The sequence below is a fragment of the Bos mutus genome, chromosome 13 (genome assembly GCF_027580195.1).
Source record: "Bos mutus isolate GX-2022 chromosome 13, NWIPB_WYAK_1.1, whole genome shotgun sequence".
Lineage (NCBI taxonomy): Eukaryota > Metazoa > Chordata > Mammalia > Artiodactyla > Bovidae > Bos > Bos mutus.
The window spans coordinates 9,338,910-9,363,032 of NC_091629.1; the positions used below are offsets into that span (position 1 = coordinate 9,338,910).

Below are 24,123 nucleotides of genomic sequence, written 5' to 3' on the forward strand. Positions count from 1 at the left end.
AATTTTTTTAACTACCCTATTTATGATTATGGTCTATTTTAGGTCATTTTATTTTCTCTTCTATTTTTTTTCAAATGTATTTGACATATAAAAGTGTGTCAAGACCATTTATAAACATATAAAGTTTGTTTTAAAACTCAAGTAGCCAGTTGACCTGTTTGTTTTTTTTTTTAATTTATTGAGGTATAGTTTATAATGTTGTATATGATTATGGAATTTATTCTGAGGCTACAGCTTCTGTGTGATACTGTTTTACGCTTGAAACATGTCATATAGGTTTCAGAGTCAATATTCTGTGAATAACACAACAAATGAATATAAACACTTGGGTGATATTTGGATGTGCATTCTTGTTATCTTTGATGTAGTGGTGCTACATTCTCCAATAGTCTCTTTCAAATTGTTTCTTGGTTTAAAAATATATGTATTAAACTGTTTGAAACTCACAAAAGGTTGCAAGAATCTCACAGGCAACTCTAATGTATCTTTCACTCAGAGATTCTTTTTCTTGTCCACTATCCCAATAGAATCTTTTGTAGGAAAATTTTAATTCAATATAGAATTATTTATCACACTCCATTGTTATCTCTTTCTAGTATCTTTTTTAAAAATTAATTTTTTTTGTGACTGCGCTGGATGTTCAGGGTGGTGCGCTGGCTTTTCTCCAGTTGCAGTGAGCCAGGGTTGTTCTCTAGTTGCGGTGCGCAGGCTTCTCGTGGCGGCTTCTCTTGTTGCAGGCGCAGGCCCAAGGCATCGCAGGCTTCAGTGGTTGTGGCCTGTGGGCTCAGCAGTGGCGGCTTGCAGCCTCTAGAGTGCAGACTGAGTAGTTGTGCTGCACAGGCTTACTTGCTCCATGACATGTGGGATCTTCCTGGACCAAGGATTGAACCCATGTCCCCTGTATTGTCAGGAGGACTCCCAACCACTGGACCACCAGGGAAGCCCTATATTTAGTATATTTGCAAAGAGGTAACACTTGGGTTACCTGCTTTCTTTTTCCCAACAAGTAGAGAGAAATACACTGTAGATCACCTGCTTATCCATTTCTTTTCAGCTAGCTTGATGTAATTTTAGTATTATTCTAGGATTTTTCTGGCAATACTAAGTATTATATCCCCCAAATTAGATAAACATATCTTATTTTTAAAATGCTGTTACTTTTTTAATTGGAAATATGTTAAATTTATAAATCAATTTTGGAATAGTTTTATTTATTATAGATGAGACTTTCTACCAAAAACAGTTAAAGACTAAACCTGTTTGTGTATATGTATGTGTGCATATAATAACCTGAAAACATCCAAGTAGGCTTGTAGATTGAAGTTATAATTTACCTCTGTGTTACACTGATTCTTTAAAAATTGTTTTAGAGAAAACAATCAATACAACTGACTACAGGGTTTCCATCAGAAAAATGAGAATTATTTAGTGGGTGTATTTTGTGGTTGAGATTAATTGTCTGAAATAGGCTTTCATATTTTTTTAATATGAGTTTACATTAGTAGATGAAAAATTAAAAACAGCCTTAAATTTTATAAGCAATTAATTATCAAATAATTACAGTGGTAATACATACAATCCATATTTTTGTGCATGGCTGAATATTAAAGGACATTAAATGTTGGTACTATGTTATATGAACACAGTTTTATTTAGTGATTTGTATGTACAGCAATATTCATACAAAGAAGACCTATTTCCTATATACTCATTTTCAGTTCAGTTCAGTCGCTCAGTCGTGTCTTACTCTTTGCAACCCCATGAATCGCAGCATGCCAGGCCTCCCTGTCTATCACCATCTCCCAGAGTTCACTCAGACTCACTTCTGTTGAGTCAGTGATGCCATCCAGCCATCTCATCCTCTGTTGTCCCCTTCTCCTCCTGCCCCCAATCCCTCCCAGCATCAGAGTCTTTTCCAATGAGTCAACTCTTTGCATGAGGTGGCCAAAGTACTGGAGTTTCAGCTTTAGCATCATTCCTTCCAAAGAAATCCCAGGGCTGATCTCCTTCAGAATGGACTGGTTGGATCTCCTTGCAGTCCAAGGGACTCTCAAGAGTCTTCTCCAACACCACAGTTCAAAAGCATCAATTCTCAGTGCTCAGCCTTCTTCACAGTCCAACTCTCACATCCATACATGACCACTGGAAAAACCATAGCCTTGACTCATTTAGTATCCTTCAAAAATGATTTTTTACATTTTTTAGAAATTCTGTTTTCTTGACTTTAATATGTTTAAAATTCAACTTGAATTTTATGGACCAAGAATTTAGTGGTATTTTTGCTAGCTGCATACTAATTTTTATATGACTCTGAAAACTCTAACTTTGTAAAAATAACCATTTCTATTTAACATCTTTAAAAACCAATGATGAAAGCATTCAAAATTAACTTCACTCTCAAAAACCAAAACCTTTCCACACCTTTATGTGAATAATAATTCCATTGTACATATTTGTATTGTTAAAAAGTAATGTCGTGATATAATTAAATACATCATCTAATTCAGTTATTTTAAAATGTGAAACTATTCTTCTCAGTTACTCCCTTGATGGCTCTTTTTGTGTCATCTAAATGAAGAGCCATGATTATTTATCTGCTGAGTCTCAATTTGCCTTTAGAATGAGGGCCTAGTAGTACTCGTGTGAATGTTCTAAGTCGCTTCAGTTGTGCCTGACTCTTTACAGCACTATGGACCGTAGCCCACCAGGCTCCTCTGTCCATGGAATTCTCCAGGCAAGAATACTGGAGTGGGTTGCCATGCCCTCCTCCAGGGCATCTTCCTGACCCAGGGATCGAACCCATGTCTCTTAAGTCTCTTGCATGTGGGTTCTTTACCACTAGTGCCACTTGGGAAGCCACCCTCTCCCCACCCCAGTAGTACTGGTGAGAGTTCATTGGGTGGGGAACTCTTAATGGCTTAGATAAGAAGATGCCTGCTTATATCACCCATACGTGCTGTTGGAATTGAATTGGCTTCTGTTGTAATTTCACCATCCCCACTGAACACAAGGTCATTCTCAAAACTATGTTTCAGTAAATAATCCTGTGCTTTTCATGTGACTACATGAATGTTATTCAATATTGAAACTTCAAGTTGTTTCTGATGTCAGATTTTAAAAGATAAGGTAGTTAAGAATTCTTAATTAAATGGTGCCCAGATACCTTCAGACTTGACTGACAGATATTCATGCACGACTTTATTACACAGAGCTAGTAAGGTACCCTGGGGGACTCAGTGCTGTTCTAGAAAACAAAGATATCTAATGAAAATTGTCTGAGCTTTTCTTTCAGGGATTCATGTTGACATTAAAATTAAAAGAAATACTGGGAAAATTCTACATGTTTAAAATGTATCAAGGCACAATGTTTCAATACTTCTTACTTGATTTATCTCTGCAGGTACTCAGCAAGAAAGACAATGTTACTTCTAAATTGTGGGCTCAAAGTGGACAGCAAGGTGCACAGTGGAAAAAAGTGGAGCTGTTTTTAGGTGTTCATTCCCATATACAGGTTTGTAATCCAAGTTAAGATGATGATTGAGTTTTGTTGATTTTTTCTTTATTTCCTCTACCCCTGTCTTCTGGCCTCTCATTCCCATTCTGGTATGTTACATGAATGCGTACCACTCCATATAGCATTTTCCGTAAGGAATTTACAGTTCTGGACTGCCCTAATTTTGTTTCTAATCAGACAACCATATTTCTAGGAATATTTAATTTTAGTGACAACCATCATGCCTCCACAGTCTCATACACCACTCTATTTTGCAAATAGATTCTCAGAGACTGTAGAGTAATTACCTTCATTTATTTCAAACCTGATTAAACAGACCTTTGAAAGTACACTGCATTGTTGAACCTTATTAGAGAAAACAGGTTTACATGACTGAAAAATATTTGGGGAAGCACAAAATTGTGTGATGCTGTATTTGTCTTCATGTAAAATACAATAATATTAGGATAAGACCTAAAAGTAAAGGAAAAGAATGAATGATACCTAGATTAAAACATTTAACCCAAAAGTAATTATGTGACAAGATATTTAATGTGAATTTTATTTTTTATGGATTATGTGGCAAAAAAGAGCTCCTAGGATGTGTGATTTTTGCTTTTGGAGGTTTGTCTTGTCTGACATGAAGGGATATTTACTGGATGATAATGCTTAACTGTTAAGATTTAGAATGGATATGGGAAAGTGAGAATCCAGAGCCATTTATGTCATTTTTTCTCAGTTTTAACTGCACAAGCCTGAATTCTTTGAATTTACAGCATGTATCTATAGATGGTATACTATCTTTGCTAATGATCGCAATTCCAGTCCTCTATATAACAGCTGCTGCTGCTGCTGCTAAGTCGCTTCAGTCATGTCCAACTCTGTGCGACCCCATAAACAGCCTCCCACCAGGCTCCCCCGTCCCTGGGATTCTCCAGGCAAGAACACTGGAGTGGGTTGCCATTTCCTTCTCCAATGCATGAAACTGAAAAGTGAAAGTGAAGTCGCCCAGTCGAGTCCGACTCTTTGCGACCCCATGGACTGCAGCCTACCAGGCTCCTCCGTCCATGGGATTTTCCAGGCAAGAGTACTGGAGTGGGGTGCCATTACAGCAAATGTAGTCAAATCAGCTGTGAATATTCAGTAACTGTATCTGCAGTCATGTGCCATATCTGATAGATCAGCCCATGTCAACTCCAATGGAAGCACAGGCTAGATACAGCTCTTGTAAGGCACTGATACCTGTAACTTCCCTGGTTGTTCAAGGGTTAAGACTTCGTCTTCCAATGCAGGTGGTGTGGTCTCAATCCCTGGTAGGGGAGCTAAGATCCCGCATGCCTCCTGGCCAGAAAGCCAAACACAAAACAGAAGCAGTATTGTAAAAAAAATTCAATAAACACTTAAAGAAAAGGTAACATTTTAAAATAAATAAATAAAGGCATTGATTCAGATTATCCCCAGTTTCTTAGAATGTTAGGTATAATAAATCTATCTTGCTGGAACCTAGTTTTCTGAAGGGTCATTTGTAGATAATTTAGGAAATGAACGAGAAATAAGTTCAACTTGAGAATAAGAAAGATTGGACAACAATATAGTGGCCTTGCACTGTGTGAAATTTATTATTAAAGGATTCTACCTGTTTAACCCTCAAGACCTTTTAACAGAGGCAAGAAGGATCATCAGCAAGAACATGTAGAAGGTTCAGCTGCTGCCAGGCGTCAGCTTCCACTTCAGGCAGTGGATTCTTAACTATTCTGTGCAAGTAGAATATTTGCATAGTAAAATCTTGTTCAAAACAACATTAAGAGGGTTTTAAGCAGAGGAATCAATTATTAATTTAGTCTTTCTGAAATTTAATTTTTCATATATGGAATTTGCAGAGGAATATGCTCATGTTGTTTGAATCTTAAGATGAAATTTTAATGGTTTGTTAATATTTGATATTTAATATGATTCATTCCTTTAATAAAAGCATATTAAGAACCTACTATGTGCAGGAAAGCACCTTACTATGCACTGGAGAAATAGTAATGGAGCATATATATTATCTACTGTTCTTCCAGTTTTATATTACCATTCTCTTTAGCATCGGAAACATGAGTGCCTTTAACCTTTGAGTAGAAGTATATAGTATTTTTAGAAATTACATACTGAGTCAGCACTGGGTCATTTTCAGTTATATTTGAGAACCGCAATTTAATCATAATCTTTCATTATAATAATTTTATAACTAGAGCAATCATGTACATAGCACTTACTAAATGCTAAGTACTCTTCTATGAATAAAAATTTTATTCCTGTAATGTTATAAGGGACTTATATTATTATCTCCATTTTATAGATTAGAATACAGAGATACTTAAAAGTTGGGTAACTTGCCCTATTTATATAACTACACAAAGGCAGTGATAGGCTTTAAGTACAGGCAGGTCAAGTGCAAGTCCATAATACAGATGCCATGCTTTATTGCTTCCTATGTTTTATAAAATAATTGGTCCAACTTTTATTGTACTAAAAAATATGCTTGTGCTTTTAAAAATGTTTAATGACATTCAGTATTAAAGTCTATGGAATCTTAACCAACATTGTGTGGAGTGTTGACACGTAAGTGATATTTTGACCATTGGATTATGGCAAAGTACCTAAGGTTGTATCTATAGGATGACAAATAAATGAATATTGAGATACTTTAATTATATAATTTCTTAATCAGAAGCAATGCATTATATATTTAAGAGTTCAGATAATCCAGTAATTGAATATCTGTTTCAGTTTGTGTATCCATTTGTCTTGGACATAATTTTTCTTATAAAAAAGTTATCTTTATAATTCTAATTTTACCTCTTCTTAATCACAGCCAAGCTGTTAATATATCTTACAAATTTATTTTTCTTTTCCAGTACAACTGCTATGAAAAAAAATAATTTTTTCCTTTTATGTAAATTTGATACATGAATTTATTGTACATAAAAATGTATATTTTTTATAATGTAAAAGATGTGAATTTTCAGTTATTATCTTAAAAGGAAAACACCTAGGTTTTTCATATAGTAGTATAAAAATATATCATATCTTAAGGAAAAACTAAAAATAGTTGTTTAGATTTGGTAAAAAGATGTTTGAGAGTTTGATGACAATAAATAGGTATTTCTTATTAACTCATCTCTAATTGTCCCAAGTTTGCTTTAAAATATATGACTATTTCCTGTTAACACACAAATACATATTTAGCTTGCAGACAAATTTAATAGAAACTATCTGAATTAGTTTCACTTAGAAAACTTTAGTGAGTACTGTTATTCTACTTTCCATCATTTCTATCAAAATCCATAGAAGTGACATCTCACTGACCAATAGTGACACACTTGAGAATTTTGCTCATCACATCCATTAATCAAAGACAAGTCACAATTATGTCAAGTCCAAAGAGGTGGCCAATTTTTTAAAAATTCATAGTTTTGAGGTTCGGTATGTTTTTGATAGAAGTGGATAAAATTTAAAAAAAAGAAAGGATGCTTGTATCTTCTGTCTCTAGGTACATTCTGTCACTTGGTGGGCCTCCTACTTCTATGTTTGTTGAGGCTCTCAAGCGCCCAGGTCTTGTTTTGGCCCTGAGGTTTGCAGAGGCAGCAGTGATAGGTGGCTCCTGCCAGTTTCTCAGGCCCCATCTTCAAAAATCTAGACAAGAGGCACTAGGGTTGCTGCTCACACGTTATGTGTTGAGTCTGCTACAGATCTTCAGTGTCCCTCCAACTTCCTGGGTCAGTTTCGTCATACGGATTGCAGGGTCATTTTTATCAGATTCAAGCCCTATGTTCTGTACTGTATTTACTGTTTGTCCCAGGTTTTGAATTCTATTTTTAAATTTTTAAACAATTTTTATTGGAGTGCATTGCGTTACAACGTTGTGTTAGTTTCTACCATAAAACAAAGTGAATCAGCTATATATATATATATATATATTCCCTCAGTTTCGGATTTTCTTCCCGTTTAGGTCATCACAGAGCGTTGAGTAGAATTCCCTGTGCTATACGGTAGATTCACATTAGTTATCTATTTTATACATAGTATCAAAAGTGTGTCCAAGCTGAGGTGGCTCAGTGGTAAAAAATCTGCCTGCCAGTGCAGGAGACGTGGGTTTGACCCCTGGGTTGGGAAGATCACCTGGAGAAGGAAAAGGCTACCCATTCCAGTATTCCTGCCTGAGAACTCCCATGGACAGAGAAGCCTGGAGGGCTACAGTCCACGGGGTAGCAAAACAGTCGACATGACTTAGCAACGAAACAACAGCATCGATAGTCTATGTACGTTTATCCCAGTCTCCCAAGTTTTAAATTCTTGATGAATGAGTCTACTGATGTTTTTTTTCAGTGGTTTTATTTTTTTCTTTTAAAGATTGTCTTCAGGGCAAAACGTGGTATCAGTTACATAGGAGATGTAGCAGTGGATGATATTTCCTTTCAAGATTGTTCCCCACTTCTAAGCGCAGACAGAACATGTACTGCTCAAGAATTCACGTGCGCTAACAAGCACTGCATTGCCAAGGACAAGCTATGTGATTTTGTGAATGACTGTGCTGATAATTCAGATGAGACTCCTTTCATCTGTGGTGAGTGCACATGTTCTGTTTCCTTCCTGTCATCTGTATCTCTACCGCTTCCCTCCCTGCGATGGGTTCATTGATGAAAAATACAGAGTGTATATAATTGGAGAAGCCTAGGCAAGTAAGGTAGTTTAACCATTCAAATACATTTTAATGATTCTAAATGCAATACTTAATTTACTTAAGTCATTTAAAAACATGTCATTTGAAACTAATCAGCGACTTTGTGTTTGTGTGTGAAGAATTGGAGGTTAACTGGAAAATAGATGTCTTCAAAGACAAACTGAATTGACACATGTATTTTCTACATAAAATAAATTTTGGAGGAGAAGACAAGCCAAACATCCATCAAAGCCAACTTGTGCAGGTTGACAAGCCTTGATGCTTTGATGTATTTCAGGGAATTGTCATTCCCTTGAGTCAATTATGATCTGGGAGAAGTGGATTAAAACAAAATCAATATCCAGATAATGTATAAAATTATCTCCTAAGGGAAATATATATCAGCTGTGTAATATTGTTATAAGCTGTGTAGTATTGTTATAACTTGTAATAAACAGCACCTATTAAACCATCCTTAGTTAAATGGGCCATATGTGCTCATCCAGGGAAGTCCGTGAAATTGTCAAAATGAAGGTTAATTATTCCACTAAGACAAATTATTCCACTATTACTAGTAATAATTTCAGGGCTAGTGTGTTTCAGTTTGATCTTTTTTATTTTTTGCCTCTTGAAACCAAATCTGGAATCACAAGAACAACTTCAGTATAATAAGAGCTCATGTTTATATACAACTTTCAACATTTAAAGCCCTTTTATCTATTAATCTCCAATTGATCGTCACAGAAACCCGTGGGGTGGGGGGGGAAAGATATTAATTATTAGTGATTTCCATGGATAAAGCTGCTGACAAGAATGGCTGAGATTAGGTCAAATTTCATAAAATTGGCACTGGCAGAGTTGATCCAAGTTTCCAGATACTTTGGTTTATGATTCACTGCTTTGCCAAAGCTATAATACCATACCACCTCTATGTACAGCTGCATCTTAGGAAAACCAAAGATCTTATAGATGTAGAAATCTTGTTTCTATCCAATAACTGTTGCTTCAATTGTGGATTATGTCTTATAATATCCGTTGTTACTAATATAGAAACCAAGCAAAACTGTGTGGCTAATCTTACATTCTTAACTAATATTTATCTGTATCTTATGAATATTTTTGCTGCATATTTAGTCATTTTCTGCATCGAATGCTTTTCCGTTTTCTTCATTGTCATTTTCATATGAGTATCTCACAAATTTGTTAGGTTATCAGTCAAATAGAACAGATATTATGCTCTTGAATTTTATTTGCAATGTTGCCAATTTATATCTTTCCCAAGATATGATTTAATGCATTTTTTCAGTGTTTACAGTAACATTTTATTTCTGGCTGAATTTTACTCTTTGTGTTTAGATAATAATGTTATAAATATTTCTAAGTATCTTCTATCTGTGTTTGGAAGGGGATACTGATATACTGAGAGGGTCAGAGAAATGCATTGAAATTTGTTGTCTTGGTAGCTCTTTTGTATGGAAAACTAAAGACAAAAATCATTATAAGCCTTTGGAGGAAAAGTTGTATCAGAAGGTGCTTTTTGGTGAGCCAATTTCCCAGTCTCTCTATGATTTGAATGGGCCATGATATCAGTAATACTGGAGTAGAAAGGTGAATTAGTTCCTGATATTACATAAGAAGAATATTTTTTAGCTCCTTAGAAAAAATAACCAAGTTACAGCAAACCTTAAAAAAAAATCCCACATTTCAATATTGGATCTTATTATATGAACTTGATTTATTTTTATATAGCACTGCTTATTTTATTATGTATTTAAAAACTTCAATTGCATTCCTATATTGATGGTTTTAAATGTTTTAATTATAAGTGGCTAGAACCTGCTATATGAATAATGAGTGCTAACCCTCCATATACTATAAACTTTGATGCTTTAATTAGTCCCAGAGGAATAGGGAGAAAAGCTTTAAAAAAAATCACCATAGCAACTGATTTCAGAAGTTTGGCTGACAACCAACCAAGAATTTAGCCTTAAGTTTCATGATCTTTGGAACTTGTATGTGCTTCTTTTGTTTCTTTCATTTTATTTATTTACTTTTTGAGATGCTAAGTAAAGGCTGAACAAGTATCACAACTCTAATAAAACTTCTATAATATCATTTGGTATAAATATACCACCTATATATAGAAAAAAAATGAGCTATTTTTTAAAGACATAGACTATTTCTGACAGAGGAAAATAAAATAATCCTTTATACATCAAAGTATCTGTGGCTTTAATTTTCTGTAGAGCAGTATAGGCTCAGAAAGCAAAATTTGGCTGAAAGTTGAAATATAACTTTTTATTTTATGATATAAAATATTAGAAAATACAGGAAATAGTCAAAAAGAAAGTGATTTGTGTATCTGAGAAATCTGAAATCTTAAACATTTTTTTCCCATTGGTGTAGAGGCTCCTTAGAAAACTGTCATGTTTTTGTTTTCCTATATATTCCAATTAGCATATTTATTGTTGGTACGCAACTAAGAGTATCTCAGGGAAACTCAAAATAATTTAATTCTGAACTGTGATTAGCAAAGATACAGGATATTTGACCAGCATAATTATTTAATAATCTGAACTTAATGGGCACTTGTATTAATAATCTGTATTTCTCAACTGCAGACATCTATTTCAAGTACATACAAAATTATTAAACACTAAATATCAGTAATTTTAAGTGGATTAAAGTGACATGGATTGATCCTTTAATTAGTCTGGAATTCAGTTCTAAGGCAAAAACAAGAAAAATCCTTGTTACTTAGAAGAAAGACATGTTTAATAACCCATGGCTCCCCCAAAAAATACAGTAAAAGCTAGAATATGTTTTAAATAAATAACAACAATAATGTAATAAAAAACCTGTCGTATTTAGATAAGAAAGTCCTTAGTGAAAATTTTATGTACTTAAATTCTTACATTAGAAATTAGCTTGCAATGCAAATTAATGGAATAGAACACAAATGTCAGATAGAGAGAATTTAGAAAGACTGATAACATTTCCAAGACTCCATCAAGAATGAGCAAGAGAAGTAGAGAAGACAAAAGTCACACAGAACGTGTGTGTCTGTATATTACAGAGTGTGGCAGAAGGTGGAAAACGATATACTTTGTGTGAGAAACTATAGGGTAAATTAAAGGAGATAAAAAATGGAGAGAAAATTGCAATATTAGGGAGCTTAGTATAGGTACAGAAAATAAAAAGGGGAAGAAAACCTTTTTTCCTTGTAATGAGAACTCTGAGGATCTAATCTCTTTTTTTCAAATATACCATACAACAGTGCTAGCTATAGTCATCATGTTGGTGTTACAGCCCTAGTGTTTATCTTATGACCCAAAGGTGATCTGGGACTTAACTGATACTTATTCCCCTTCCCCCTTTTTAAAAGTTATCGCCATCCTTAAGTGTATGAAGCAGACTCATTGTGGTTTTGATTTGTCCTTCCCTAATTACTAACAGTCTTAATCATCTTTTCTTGTGTTTAATGGCTATTTGCATGTCTTCTTTGGATAAATGTCTATTGAAGTCCTTTGTGCTTTTCTTCATAGGATTGTGTACTTTTTCATTGTTGAGTGTAGGAGTTATCTATATATTCTGGATATTAAGCCATTATTGAATATATGATTTGCAAATATTTTTTCTCATTCTGTAGGCTGTCTTTTAAAATTTTCAATAGAATTTATTTTTAAGGGACTTGTATGTTCACAGCAAAACTAACTCCCATACATGCACAGCCTCCCTTTGACTAACATGTTGCCTACCAGAGGGTTGATTTGTTACACTGGAGTTGTCATTATCACCACAGTCCATAGTTACATTAGGGTTCCCTCTTGGTGAAAGAATACCAACTGTTAGACACTTGGTGATAAACAGTAAATCAAACTCTTATACTCAGTTAGTTAATAGTAGCCTTACTAAATTCATTACCAATATTTTTAAACACATTTTTTATTATTGGATGCAATGTTTTTAAAAATACTTTTAATATTACATTTATGTGCAGTATATATATATATATATATATATATAAAATATTTAACACTGTTGAAAAATTTCCTAAACTCAGTTACTCAAATTTTGGTGCACAAATAGCATTTTTATTAGAATTCAGGCTCCACCACAGACTTATAGATTATAAACTGCATTTTAACAAATATGTATGTATATATACACACTAAAATTCAAGAAAGACTCATTTAAACAGACAAACATTTGAAAAAGTTTTCTGGTGAGGAGAGAGCTATGATTTTATTTTTTATTGACATATACAAATATATCAATGGCAACCCACTCCAGTACTCTTGCCTGGAAAATCCCATGGACGGAGGAGCCTGGTGGGCTGCAGTGGATGGGGTCGTGAAGAGTCGGACACGACTGAGCGACTTCCCTTTCACTTTTCACTTTCACGCATTGGAGAAGGAAATGGCAACCCACTCCAGTGTTCTTGCCTGGAGAATCCCAGGGGTGGGGGAGCCTGGTGGGCTGCCATCTATGGGGTCGCACAGAGTCAGACACGACTGAAGCGACTTAGCAGCACAGATATATCAGGATTTGTATATGGGCAATAATTAATGTTTTAAATATTGAAAGTGATTCTGTATATTTTAATGAATTTAATTGATTCATTCATACTCTAGTCAAGATTTAATGGCTGTACATATATTTAATTGCCTGATATAATTTATTGATGATTTGAAGAAATTTTAAAGAATAAACATTTGTGTATTTATTCAGAAATATTTATCGAGTATCTATCATGTGTGAGGGTTTCTTCTAGCTATTTGGATTAATGCTATGAACAGTACAGACAAACTTCCTGCTCTCATGAAGCTTCCATTATGGATGGTGGTAGTGTAGGTGGTCACAGACAAACAGAGTAAGTAAAATAACACAGTAAAATAAGGATAAGTGCTCTGGCAAAAAAGTAAAATGGGGAAAAAGGAGAAAGAAAATGCTTGTAGTGATGGTTACAGTTTTAAACAGGGCCATCAGAGAAGTTCTCACTGAGAAACTGACATTTAAATAAAGAATGAAAAAACAGTGGGTTTGAGCCGAGTGATATTTGTTGTATTTGAATGATTTCTTTTTAATTAAAGAATATTTTAAAAGCCAGCAATAACCAAAACACAGCCCTTTCTGTATCATTGCCACATCACTAACAATTTCCTTTGGTTTCTGTGAATGTATAACTGTAATTCCCCTAAAGGGTTATCCTTCATTTGAGTTGACTCATTTATGTCCTGAATGTCCTTTCTCATTTGTTATAGCAGAATTCTTTCTCTTTTTAAGTAAACTGATGAATGTTGGAGGGAGAAGGGGCTACTGTTTGATGCTATGATATCTATATCTATATCTATATATCTATATCTATATATATATATCTAATGTTTTACTCACTGTAAGGTTATATTAGGGCTTCCTTGGTGGCTAGATGATAAAGAATCTGCCTGCAATGTAGGAGACCTGGGTTCAAACCCTGGGTTGGGAAGAAGCCCTGGAGAAAGGAATAGCGACACATTCCAGTATTCTTGCCTGGAGAATTCCATGGACAGAGATGCCTGGTGAGCTACAGTCCATGGGGTCACAGAGAGTCAGTCATGACTGAATGATTCACACATACACACAAGGTTATATTATGAATGTTACGTGTCCATCAATATCCAGTGCTTCACCTAAAACTTTTGAGCATTTCAGAATTTGTGCTCAGTTGCGCCCAAAGTGAATTTAAAGGCGTAGACTGCCTTTATGAGAGTGCAGCAGTGTCCACCGTCATGGGCACTGAAAACCACTGACCTAGCCTTGCATACTGGGCATTTCCTTTTAATTTATTTATTTGGTAAACACTGGGCATCTCTAACATTAATATAAGTGACCTGGAGTGAAAACAAAGAAAAATAAGATGCTACATGAAGAATTGTTGAGCTTCTTGTCTAGCTAGAGAAATAGTTACCTAAACATTCACAGTGTGAATGGGCATTAGAGTAAGTACAAAGCATTTTTGAATGGATAAAAGTGGGAGAGAATATATAAATATATAATATATAAATTATATATTTATATATAATAAATATAAATATATACTCCCAACATGAACTTTCATAAACTTTACATCACCTTGAAAACAACTGGTATATTTTCAGAGACTTTATTCATCATGCACGATGAATAGCTTTTGCTTTCTTTGGGAGATTATGTTAGAAAGTAGGTCTGGTATCATAATGCTAATAAACCAGACCTTCTGTGAAGGATCAGCTATCTTAAGCTTCAGGAGTTCATTATTTGCAGGCTGTAGTCAAGTGACTGGAGCTCAGGAAGCTTTCATTGTCTTTCCAAAATTACTGACACTGATCCCCACTCACACCAACAGTTTTGTAAGTGACATGCATTAGAATAATATTTTCCAAATTATGAAATCAGGTAGTCATCAATTCAGTCGCTCAGTCATGTCCGACTCTTTGCGACCCCATAAACTGCAGCACACCAGGGCTCCCAGTCCATCACCAACTCCCAGAGTTCACCCAAACTCATGTCCATTGAGTTGGTGATGCCATCCAGCCATCTCATCCTCTGTCGTCCCCTTCTCCTTCTGCTCCCAATCCCTCCCACCATCAGAGTCTTTTCCAATAAGTCAACTCTTCGCATGAAGTGGCCAAAGTACTGGAGTTTCAGCTTTAGCATCATTCCTTCCAAAGAATACCCAGGACTGATATTCTTTAGAATGGACTGGTTGGATCTCCTTGCAGTCCAAGGGACTCTCAAGAGTCTTCTCCAACACCACAGCTCAAAAGCATCAATTCTTCGGCGATCAGCTTTCTTCACAGTCCAACTCTCACATCCAGACATGACCACTGGAAAAACCATAGCCTTGACTAGACAGACCTTTGTTGGCAAAGTAATGTCTCTGCTTTTCAATATGTGATCTAGGTTGGTCATAACGTTCCTTCCAAGGAGTAAACGTCTTTTAATTTCATGGCTGCAATCACCATCTGCAGTGATTTTGGAGCCCAGAAAAATAAAGTCTGACACTGTTTCCACTGTTTCCCCATCTATTTCTCATGAAGTAATGGGACCAGATGCCATGATCTTCGTTTTCTGAATGTTGAGCTTTAAGCCAACTTTTTCCCTCTCCACTTTCACTTTCATCAAGAGGCTTTTTAGTTCCTCTTCACTTTCTGCCATAAGGGTGGTGTCATCTGCATATCTGAGGTGATTGATATTTCTCCCAGCAATCTTGATTCCAGCTTGTGCTTCTTCCAGCCCAGCGTTTCTCATGATGTACTCTGCATATAAGTTAAATAAGCAGGGTGACAATATACAGCCTTGACGTACTCTTTTTCCTATTTGGAACCAGTCTGTTGTTCCATGTCCAGTTCTAACTGTTACTTCCTGACCTGCATATAGGTTTCTCAAGAGGCAGGTCAGGTGGTCTGGTATTCCCATCTCTTTCAGAATTTTCCACAGTTGATTGTGATCCACACAGTCAAAGGCTTTGGCATAGTCAATAAAGCAGAAATAGATGGTTTTCTGGAATTCTCTTGCTTTTTCGATGATCCAGCAGATGTTAGCAATTTGATCTCTGGTTCCTCTGCCTTTTCTAAAACCAGCTTGAACATCTGGAAGTTCACGGATCATGTATTGCTGAAGCCTGGCTTGGAGAATTTTGAGCATTGCTTTACTAGCATGTGAAATGAGTGCAATTGTGTGATAGTTTGAGCATTCTTTGGCATTGCCTTTCTTTGGGATTGGAATGAAAACTGACCTTTTCCAGTCCTATGGCCACTGCTGAGTTTTCCAGATTTGCTGGCATATTGAGTGCAGCACTTTCACAGCATCATCTTTCAGGATTAGAAATAGTTCAACTGGAATTCTATCACCTCCACTAGCTTTGTTCATAGTGATGCTTTCTAAGGCCCACTTGACTTCACATTCCAGGATGTCTGCCTCTAGGTGAGTGATCACACCATCGTGATTATCTGGATCATGAAGATCTTTTTTGTACAGTTCTTCTGTGTATTCTTGCCACCTCTTCTTAATATCTTCTGCTTCTGTTAGGTCCATACCATTTCTGTCCTTTGTCAAGCCCAACTTTGCATGAAATGTTCCCTTGGTATCTCTAATTTTCTTGAAGAGATCTCTAGTCTTTCCCATTCTGTTTTCCTCTATTTCTTTGCATTGATTGCTGAGGAAGGCTTTCTTATCTCTCCTTGTTATTCTTTGGAACTCTGCATTCAGATGCTTATATCTTTCCTTTTCTCCTTTGCTTTTCACTTCTCTTCTTTTCACAGCTATTTGTAAGGCCTCCCCAGACAGCCATTTTGCTTTTTTGCATTTCTTTTCCATGGGGATGGTCTTGATCCCTGTCTCCTGTACAATGTCACGAACCTCCGTCCATAGTTCATTAGGCACTCTATCTATCAGATCTAGTCCCTTAAATCTATTTCTCACTTTTACTGTATAATCATAAGGGATTTGATTTAGGTCATACCTGAATGGTCTAGTGGTTTTCCCTACTTTCTTCAATTTAAGTCTGAATTTGGCAAAAAGGAGTTTATGTCTGAGCCACAGTCAGCTCCTGGTCTTGTTTTTGCTGACTGTATAGAGCTTCTCCATCTTTGGCTGCAAAGAATATAATCAATCAGATTTCAGTGTTGACCATCTGGTGATGTCCATGTGTAGAGTCTTCTCTTGTGTTGTTGAAAGAGGGTGTTTGCTATAACCAATGCATTCTCTTGGCAAAACTCTGTTAGCCTTTGCCCTGTTTCATTCTGTATTCCAAGTCCAAATTTGCCTGTTACCCCAGGTGTTTCTTGACTTCCTACTCTTGCATTCCAGTCCCCTATAATGAAAAGGACATCTTTTTTGGGTGTTAGTTCTAAAAGGTCTTGTAGGTCTTCATAGAACCATTCTACATCAGCTTCTTCAGTGTTACTGGTTGGGGCATAGATTTGGATTACTGTGATGTTGAATGGTTTGCCCTGGAAACGAACAGAGATCATTCTGTCGTTTTCGAGATTGCATCCAAGTGCTGCATTTCAGAGAAGACAAACTTCTATGTGAGGGGTTTCTCTGGATCCTGCAGTGTGAATTTTCAAAAAGCTGATACTATAAATAGAATTTTTCCAAATATCTTATGCCTCCAATTTTTTTAGTATGGAAACCAAATATGTTCTTTGTAGAACAATTGTTTTGTGTCTGTGAAACAGTTTGAAAAGTATTTGTAGAATTTATTACCATTATTTTAACAAAATAAGGCAATAGAAAGGATATTGTATCACAATTTCTTATTGATACAGCTCAATAATGATTGACACATGTCATTAACTTTTTGAAATTTAAACTTTGAAATACTAATGAATTAATAGGAAAAGTTACGTAGGTATTACAGAGAAATTCTGTTAGCCTTCATGCAGTTTCCCTCAGTGGTTAGAGTTTATGTAACATATAGCATCAAGACTAGGAAACTGACATTGGTTTAATAGGTAAGTATAGTTCTCTGGCTTTTTATTATTTGTGGAAATTCCTGTAATCATCCATGCAATTAAATTTTTCCATCTCCACAAAATTCTCCCCTGAGCTCCTCCTTTACAGTTGTATATACTTCTTCCATTCCGATCCTGGGCAACCACTGCTTTGTTCTCTGCCGCATAGTTTGTCATTTTGAGAAAGTTATGTAAATGTGTAAATATACCATGTGACCTTTGGAGACTGTTTTTTTATTTCATTCAGCAGAATCCCCTTGAGAGCCATCCAGGTTGCTTGTGTTTGTGTGTTCCTTTTTATTGCTGCCTCACGTTCCACTGTGTGGAATGTACATAGTCCCACACGGTACCGTTTTCCGGAGCAGCTGTGCCGTTTTACGTAACCACCAGCAATGTGGGAGAGATCCGGTCGGTCTACATTGTTGTGAGCATTTGGTATTGTAACTATTTTACTTTTATTTTTTGCTCTTCCTATTGGTATGGGTTATCTCATCAGGATATTTGCATTTTCCCTAGTAGCTTGTAGTGTTAAACATCTTCTCACATGTTTCTCTGTCATCTTTCTGTTGTCTTTGGTGAAGTGTTTCTTCATGTCTTTTTCGCCCATTTTCTAAGCAGATGTTTTTCAAACTGCTGAGTTTTCAGAGTTCTTCATATGTTACAGATATAAGTCCTTTGGCTGATATGAGTGGCACATTACACAGTGTGGCACTAAAGAGTAAGGAATTTTGTTTTGATGAAGTCCAATTTATTGATCTTTCCCTTTTGGGATCATGCTTTTGATATGGTAAAAATAATTCACTGAGTTTTAGATTCCAGATTTTCTTTTTTTTCTTTTAAAAGTATAGTATTATATTGTACATTTAAATGTATGCTCCATTTTGTTAGTTTTTATAGAAGATGGGAGGTTTAGGGCACATTTTTAATTTTTTGTAAATAGTTATCCAGTTGTTTCATCACCATTAACAAAACTGACCTCCCTGCCTGTAACTGCATTTGCATATTTGTCAAATATTAGTTGGTTGTACTTGTGTGAAGCTATTTTTGGGTTCTGTATTCTGCTCCATTGATCCATATGTCTGCTCCTTCATCAATGCCACATGGTCTTAGGAACTAAAACTTTATCATAAATCCTGAAATTAGGTGGAGCAAGTCCTTCTATGTTATTTTTCTTTTTCAACTAAATAGCGTCAGTTATTCCAGTTTCTTTGCCCTGGCTTTTGCATTTTTTAAAAAATCATCTATATAGCTATCAAAAGTGAAATAATTTTGAAAGAATTTTATTAAACACATATATCAGTTTGGAGAAATAAGACTTTTAATAGGATGAGTGTTCCAATCCATGAGCTGTTTGTCTCTCCGTTATTAAGACTTAGATTTCTTTCACCCATGTTTTGTGGTTTTTAGCTTGTAAGTCCTAAAAATATTTTATAAGATTTGTACCTAAGTGTTTCACTTTTAAAGGATTGCAAATAAAATTATATTTTAAAGTTTTATTTTTACCTATTCATTGATGGTATATAAAGTTCAGTTAATTTATACAGTTAATATTGTATGTATTGATCATATAGATTAATAGATTATGTATCCTTCACACTTGTTGTTCAGTCGCTTAGTATCTGATTCTTTGCCACCCCATGGAATGTAGCACACAAGGCTTCTCTGTTCTCCACTATTTCCCAAGTTTGCTACATTCATGTGCATTGAGTAGGTGATGCTATCTGACCATCTCATCCTCTGCCATCCCCTACACCCTTTGCCTTCAATCTTTCCCAGCATCAGGGGCTTTTCCAATGAGTCGGCTCTTCACATCACATGGCCAAAGTATTGGTGCTTAAGCATCAGTCCTTCCAATGAATATTCAGTATTGATTTCCTGTAGGATTGACTGGTTTGATCTCCTTGCAGCCCAAGGGCCTCTCAAGAGTCTTCTCCAACACCACAACATGAAAGCATCAGTTCTTCAGTGCTCAGCCTTTTTTATGGTCCAACTCTCACATCCATACATGACTACTGGGAAAACCATAGCTTTGACTATTCAGACCTTTGTCAGCAAAGTGGTGTATTTGATTTTTAATATGCTGTCTAGATTTGTCATAGCTTTCCTTCCAATGAGCAGGCATCTTTTAATTTCATGGCTGAATGAAACTTCATATGTATTTCTGCTAAAATGCATAATCTGAATCTAATCACCAGGATTCCTCAGACAAACCCAAATTCAAGTACTTGCTAAAATAACTGGCCTGGCCTCATGGAACATATCCAGGCAAAGAAAGAGAAAGGATGAAAAACTCATAGATAAGAAAATAAAATTCACACAACTAATACAATGTGTGATCTAACTTGGATTAGATTTTGAACCAAGGAGAAAGATAACTATAAAGGACTTAGGCAGAATAATTGACAAATTGAAATATGAACTGTGTATTAGATATTAGTATTAATGTCACATTTTCTGGTTTTGTGATTTTTCTGTGGTTATGTAAGAAAACATCTTTGTTTACAAGAAAGACACATGAAAATATTGATAAAGTGATGCTATATCTCTAAGTTACTTTCAAATTTTTTTGAAAATTCTTATATAGATATGCATATGCATGTATCGGAGAAGACAATGGCAACCCACTCCAGTACTCTTGCCTGGAAAATCCCATGGATGGAGAAGCCTGGTAGGCAGTTCATGGGGTCGCTACAAGTCAGACACGACTGAGCGACTTCACTTTCACTTTTCAGTTTCATGCATTGGAGAAGGAAATGGCAACCCACTCAAGTGTTCTTGCCTGGAGAATCCCAGGGACGGGGGAGCCTGGTGGACTGCCGTCTATGGGGTCGCACAGAGTCAGACACGACTAAAGCGACTTAGCAGCAGCAGCAGCAGCAGCATGCATGTATAGATAGAACAAATGGGGTAATGCAGATATATAAGAGTTAAGTTAAAGAGTAGACAGAAAATACTTATACAATTCTTATAACTTTTCTATAAGCTTGAAATTATTTCAAAATAAAATATTGCAAAGAATAACATCATATTAAGACAATCAAGAGAAAGAAATACTAACTTGGAAACAAAACCAATTCAAGTGATAAACTCAAGAATATGTAATTTTTAAAAGTAGACAAAACAGCAATTTTTTAATTTTAAAAAAGGAAAAACACATACAAATGTAGGTTTGCTTAAGGAAAATTAATAAGTATATGGAAACTAATAACTGTGCTAGTTTGAAAATGTCAATGAAATGGTTAGTTTTTTCACAGAAAAATGACCAAAATCAAACTAATGAAGCAGAAAACCTGAATAGACCATTAACTATCAAATAAAGTTATCAACAAACGTCCTCCAATTTTGTCTCCTGGGATAGTTACTGCTGAGTTCTATCAGTTTTTAATGAATTGATAATGCCCAAAGAAACTATTCCAACCATATGAAATGATAGAATTTATTTTATGAAGCTAATATATTACTGATAATGAAGACTCCAGAAATTAGAAAAGAAAATGAAAGTTAAACCTCTTTGTGAATATAAATGTGCAAAACTTAAAACACCAGCAAACGAAATTCAGTAATGTAACAATCATATACTTTGAGATGAGAATCTTACATTTTAAAAATGTTTTAATGTAACAGACTGTGAATGTAACCAAGTCACTAAAAACTGTCACAGTAAACTGATAGGTGCTGAAAATATTCTCTGAAATTTAACAACCATTTCTTATAATATATACAGAATGGTGTTACTTTAACAAGTTAAAAATGGTCTATCAAATTAAAGAAGGAAACAATGGAAATATTCCCAGTAAAATCATGATCATGTCAAGAATATCCATTACTGATGATATTATTTTTTGTACTCTTTGTGATTCTGCTTAATATGGTAGGACATAAATTGAAATACAGAAATGTCAAATTATATTTTCTTTGTATTGACTTTATAATTAGCATATAATATTTTTCAGGTGACCAAAAGTATATATTGCAAAATGATCACCAGATTAAGGCTGGTTAATATCCAATCCCATACATAGTTACTCATTTTGTATGTGTGTGTGAGGAGAACTTTTAAGATCTTCTGTCTTAGCAATTTGTGATTATTTTCCAGTGATATGGTGATATGCTTTAAAACCTGTAAACATTTCAGTATTAAGTTGTATAGTGTTTCCCTTTAAATTCCAACTAGAACCTGTGAATGTTGAAACAGAGTCTGTGCAGATGTAGTGAATTAAAATGAAGTCATACTGTATTGGTGTTTTTCTTTCTGGCTGACTTCACTCTGTATAATAGGCTCCAGTTTCATCCACCTCATTAGAACTGATTCAAATGTATTCTTTTTAATGGCTGAGTAATACTCCATTGTGTATACGTACCACAGCTTTCTTATCCATTCACCTGCTGATGGACATCTAGGTTGCTGCCATGCCCTGGCTACTATAAACAGTGCTGCGATGAACTTTGGGGTACACGTGTCTCTTTCAGTTCTGGTTTCCTCGGTGTGTATGCCCAGCAGTGGGATTGGTGGGTCATATGGCAGTTTTATTTCCAGTTTTTTAAGGAATCTCCACACTCTTCTCCATAGTGGCTGTACTAGTTTGCATTCCCACCAACAGTGTAAGAGGGTTCCCTTTTCTCCACACTCTCTCCAGCATTTATTGTTTGTAGACTTTTGGATCGCAGCCATTCTGACTGGTGTGAAATGGTACCTCATTGTGGTTTTGATTTGCATTTCTCTGATAATGAGTGATGTTGAGCATCTTTTCATGTGTTTGTTAGCCATCTGTATGTCTTCTTTGGAGAAATGTCTGTTTAGTTCTTTGGCCCATTTTTTGATTGGATCGTTTATTTTTCTGGAATTGAGCTGCAGGAGTTGCTTGTATATTTTTGAGATTAGTTGTTTGTCAGTTGCTTCATTTGCTATTATTTTCTCCCATTCTGAAGGCTGTCTTTTCACCTTGCTTATAGTTTCCTTTGTTGTGTAGAAGCTTTTAATTTTAATTAGGTCCCATTTGTTTATTTTTGCTTTTATTTCCAATATTCTGGGAGGTGAGTCATAGAGGATCCTGCTGTGATTTATGTCGGAGAGTGTTTTGCCTATGTTCTCCTCTAGGAGTTTTATAGTTTCTGGTCTTACACATATATATGGAGTTTAGAAAGATGGTAATGACAACCCTGTATGCGAGACAGCAAAAGAGACACAGATGTATAGAACAGTCTTTTGGACTCTGTGGGAGAGGGGGTGGGGGATGTTTTGGGAGAATGGCATTGAAACATGTATAATATCATATGTGGAATGAATCGCCAGTCCAGGTTCGATGCATGATACAGGATGCTCGGGGCTGGTGCACTGGGATGACCCAGAGGGATGGTTGGGGAGGGAGGTGGGAGGGGGGTTCAGGATGGGGAACACGTGTACACCCGTGGTGGATTCATGTAGATGTATGGCAAAACCAATACAGTATTGTGAAGTAATTAGCCTCCAATTAAAATAAATAAATTTATATTAAAAAAATAAGTAAAATGAAGTCATACTGGATTAGGTGGGCTCAAACCCTGTGATTGGTGTCCCTGTAAGAAGAGAGAAATAGGAACAGAGACCCCCAGAGGGAAGATGATGCGATAACACACAGGGTGGATGCCATGTGAGTGGAGTGGTGTGGACAGGACAAGGCATGCTCAGATTGCCGATAATTACCTGTATACTTACGAAGACATAAGAAAGGATACGCCCCTAGAGCCAATATGGAGGGCATGGTGCCACTGACACCTTGATTTCAGATCTTTAACCTGAGCAACTGAGAGAGAGTCAATTTCTGTTGTTTAAAACCACCCCCTTTGTTGTGCTTTGTTACAGAAGCCCTAAGAAACAAATACAATTCCTCAAGGAAAGTACCCCACTCAGAACTGGTGGAAACTAACTTCTTTAAGTTTGCTTTTTGCTAGTTTTGAAAAAAAAAATTGTTACAGTATAGTTGCTTTATCAGTTCGGTTCAGTTGCTCAGTCCTGTCCAACTCTTTGTGACTATGGACTGCAGCATGCCAGACTTCCCTGTCCATCACCAACTCCCAGAGTTTACTCAGACTCATGTCCATCAAGTCGGTGATGCCATCCAACCATCTCATCCTCTGTCATCCCCTTCTTCTGCCTTCAATCCTTCCCAGCATCAGGGTCTTTTCCAGTGAGTCAGTTCTTCGCATCAGGTGGCCAAAGTATTGGAGTTTCAGCTTCAGCATCAGTCCTTCCAGTGAACACCCAGGACTGATTTCCTTTAGGATGGACTGGTTGGATCTCCTTGCAGTCCAAGGGACTTGCAAGAGTCTTCTCCAGCACCACAGTTCAAAAGCATTACTTCTTCCGCGCTCAGCTTTCTTTATAGTCCGACTCTGACATCCATACATGACTACTAGAAAAACCATATCTTTGACTAGATGGACCTTTGTTGGCAAATAATGTCTCTGCT

General features: G+C 35.9%; 1 protein-coding gene across 1 annotated transcript in view; it reads left to right on the top strand.

The window, feature by feature from the left end:
• The window catches only part of MALRD1 (MAM and LDL receptor class A domain containing 1), a 576,646-nt gene that overhangs the window by 198,781 nt on the left and 353,742 nt on the right, over nucleotides 1–24,123 (top strand). Inside the window, exons 23-24 of the mRNA XM_070382053.1 lie at nucleotides 3,401–3,511; nucleotides 7,889–8,102. Coding sequence (XP_070238154.1) covers nucleotides 3,401–3,511; nucleotides 7,889–8,102 — 325 coding nt within the window. The remainder of the gene's footprint in view (nucleotides 1–3,400; nucleotides 3,512–7,888; nucleotides 8,103–24,123) is intronic.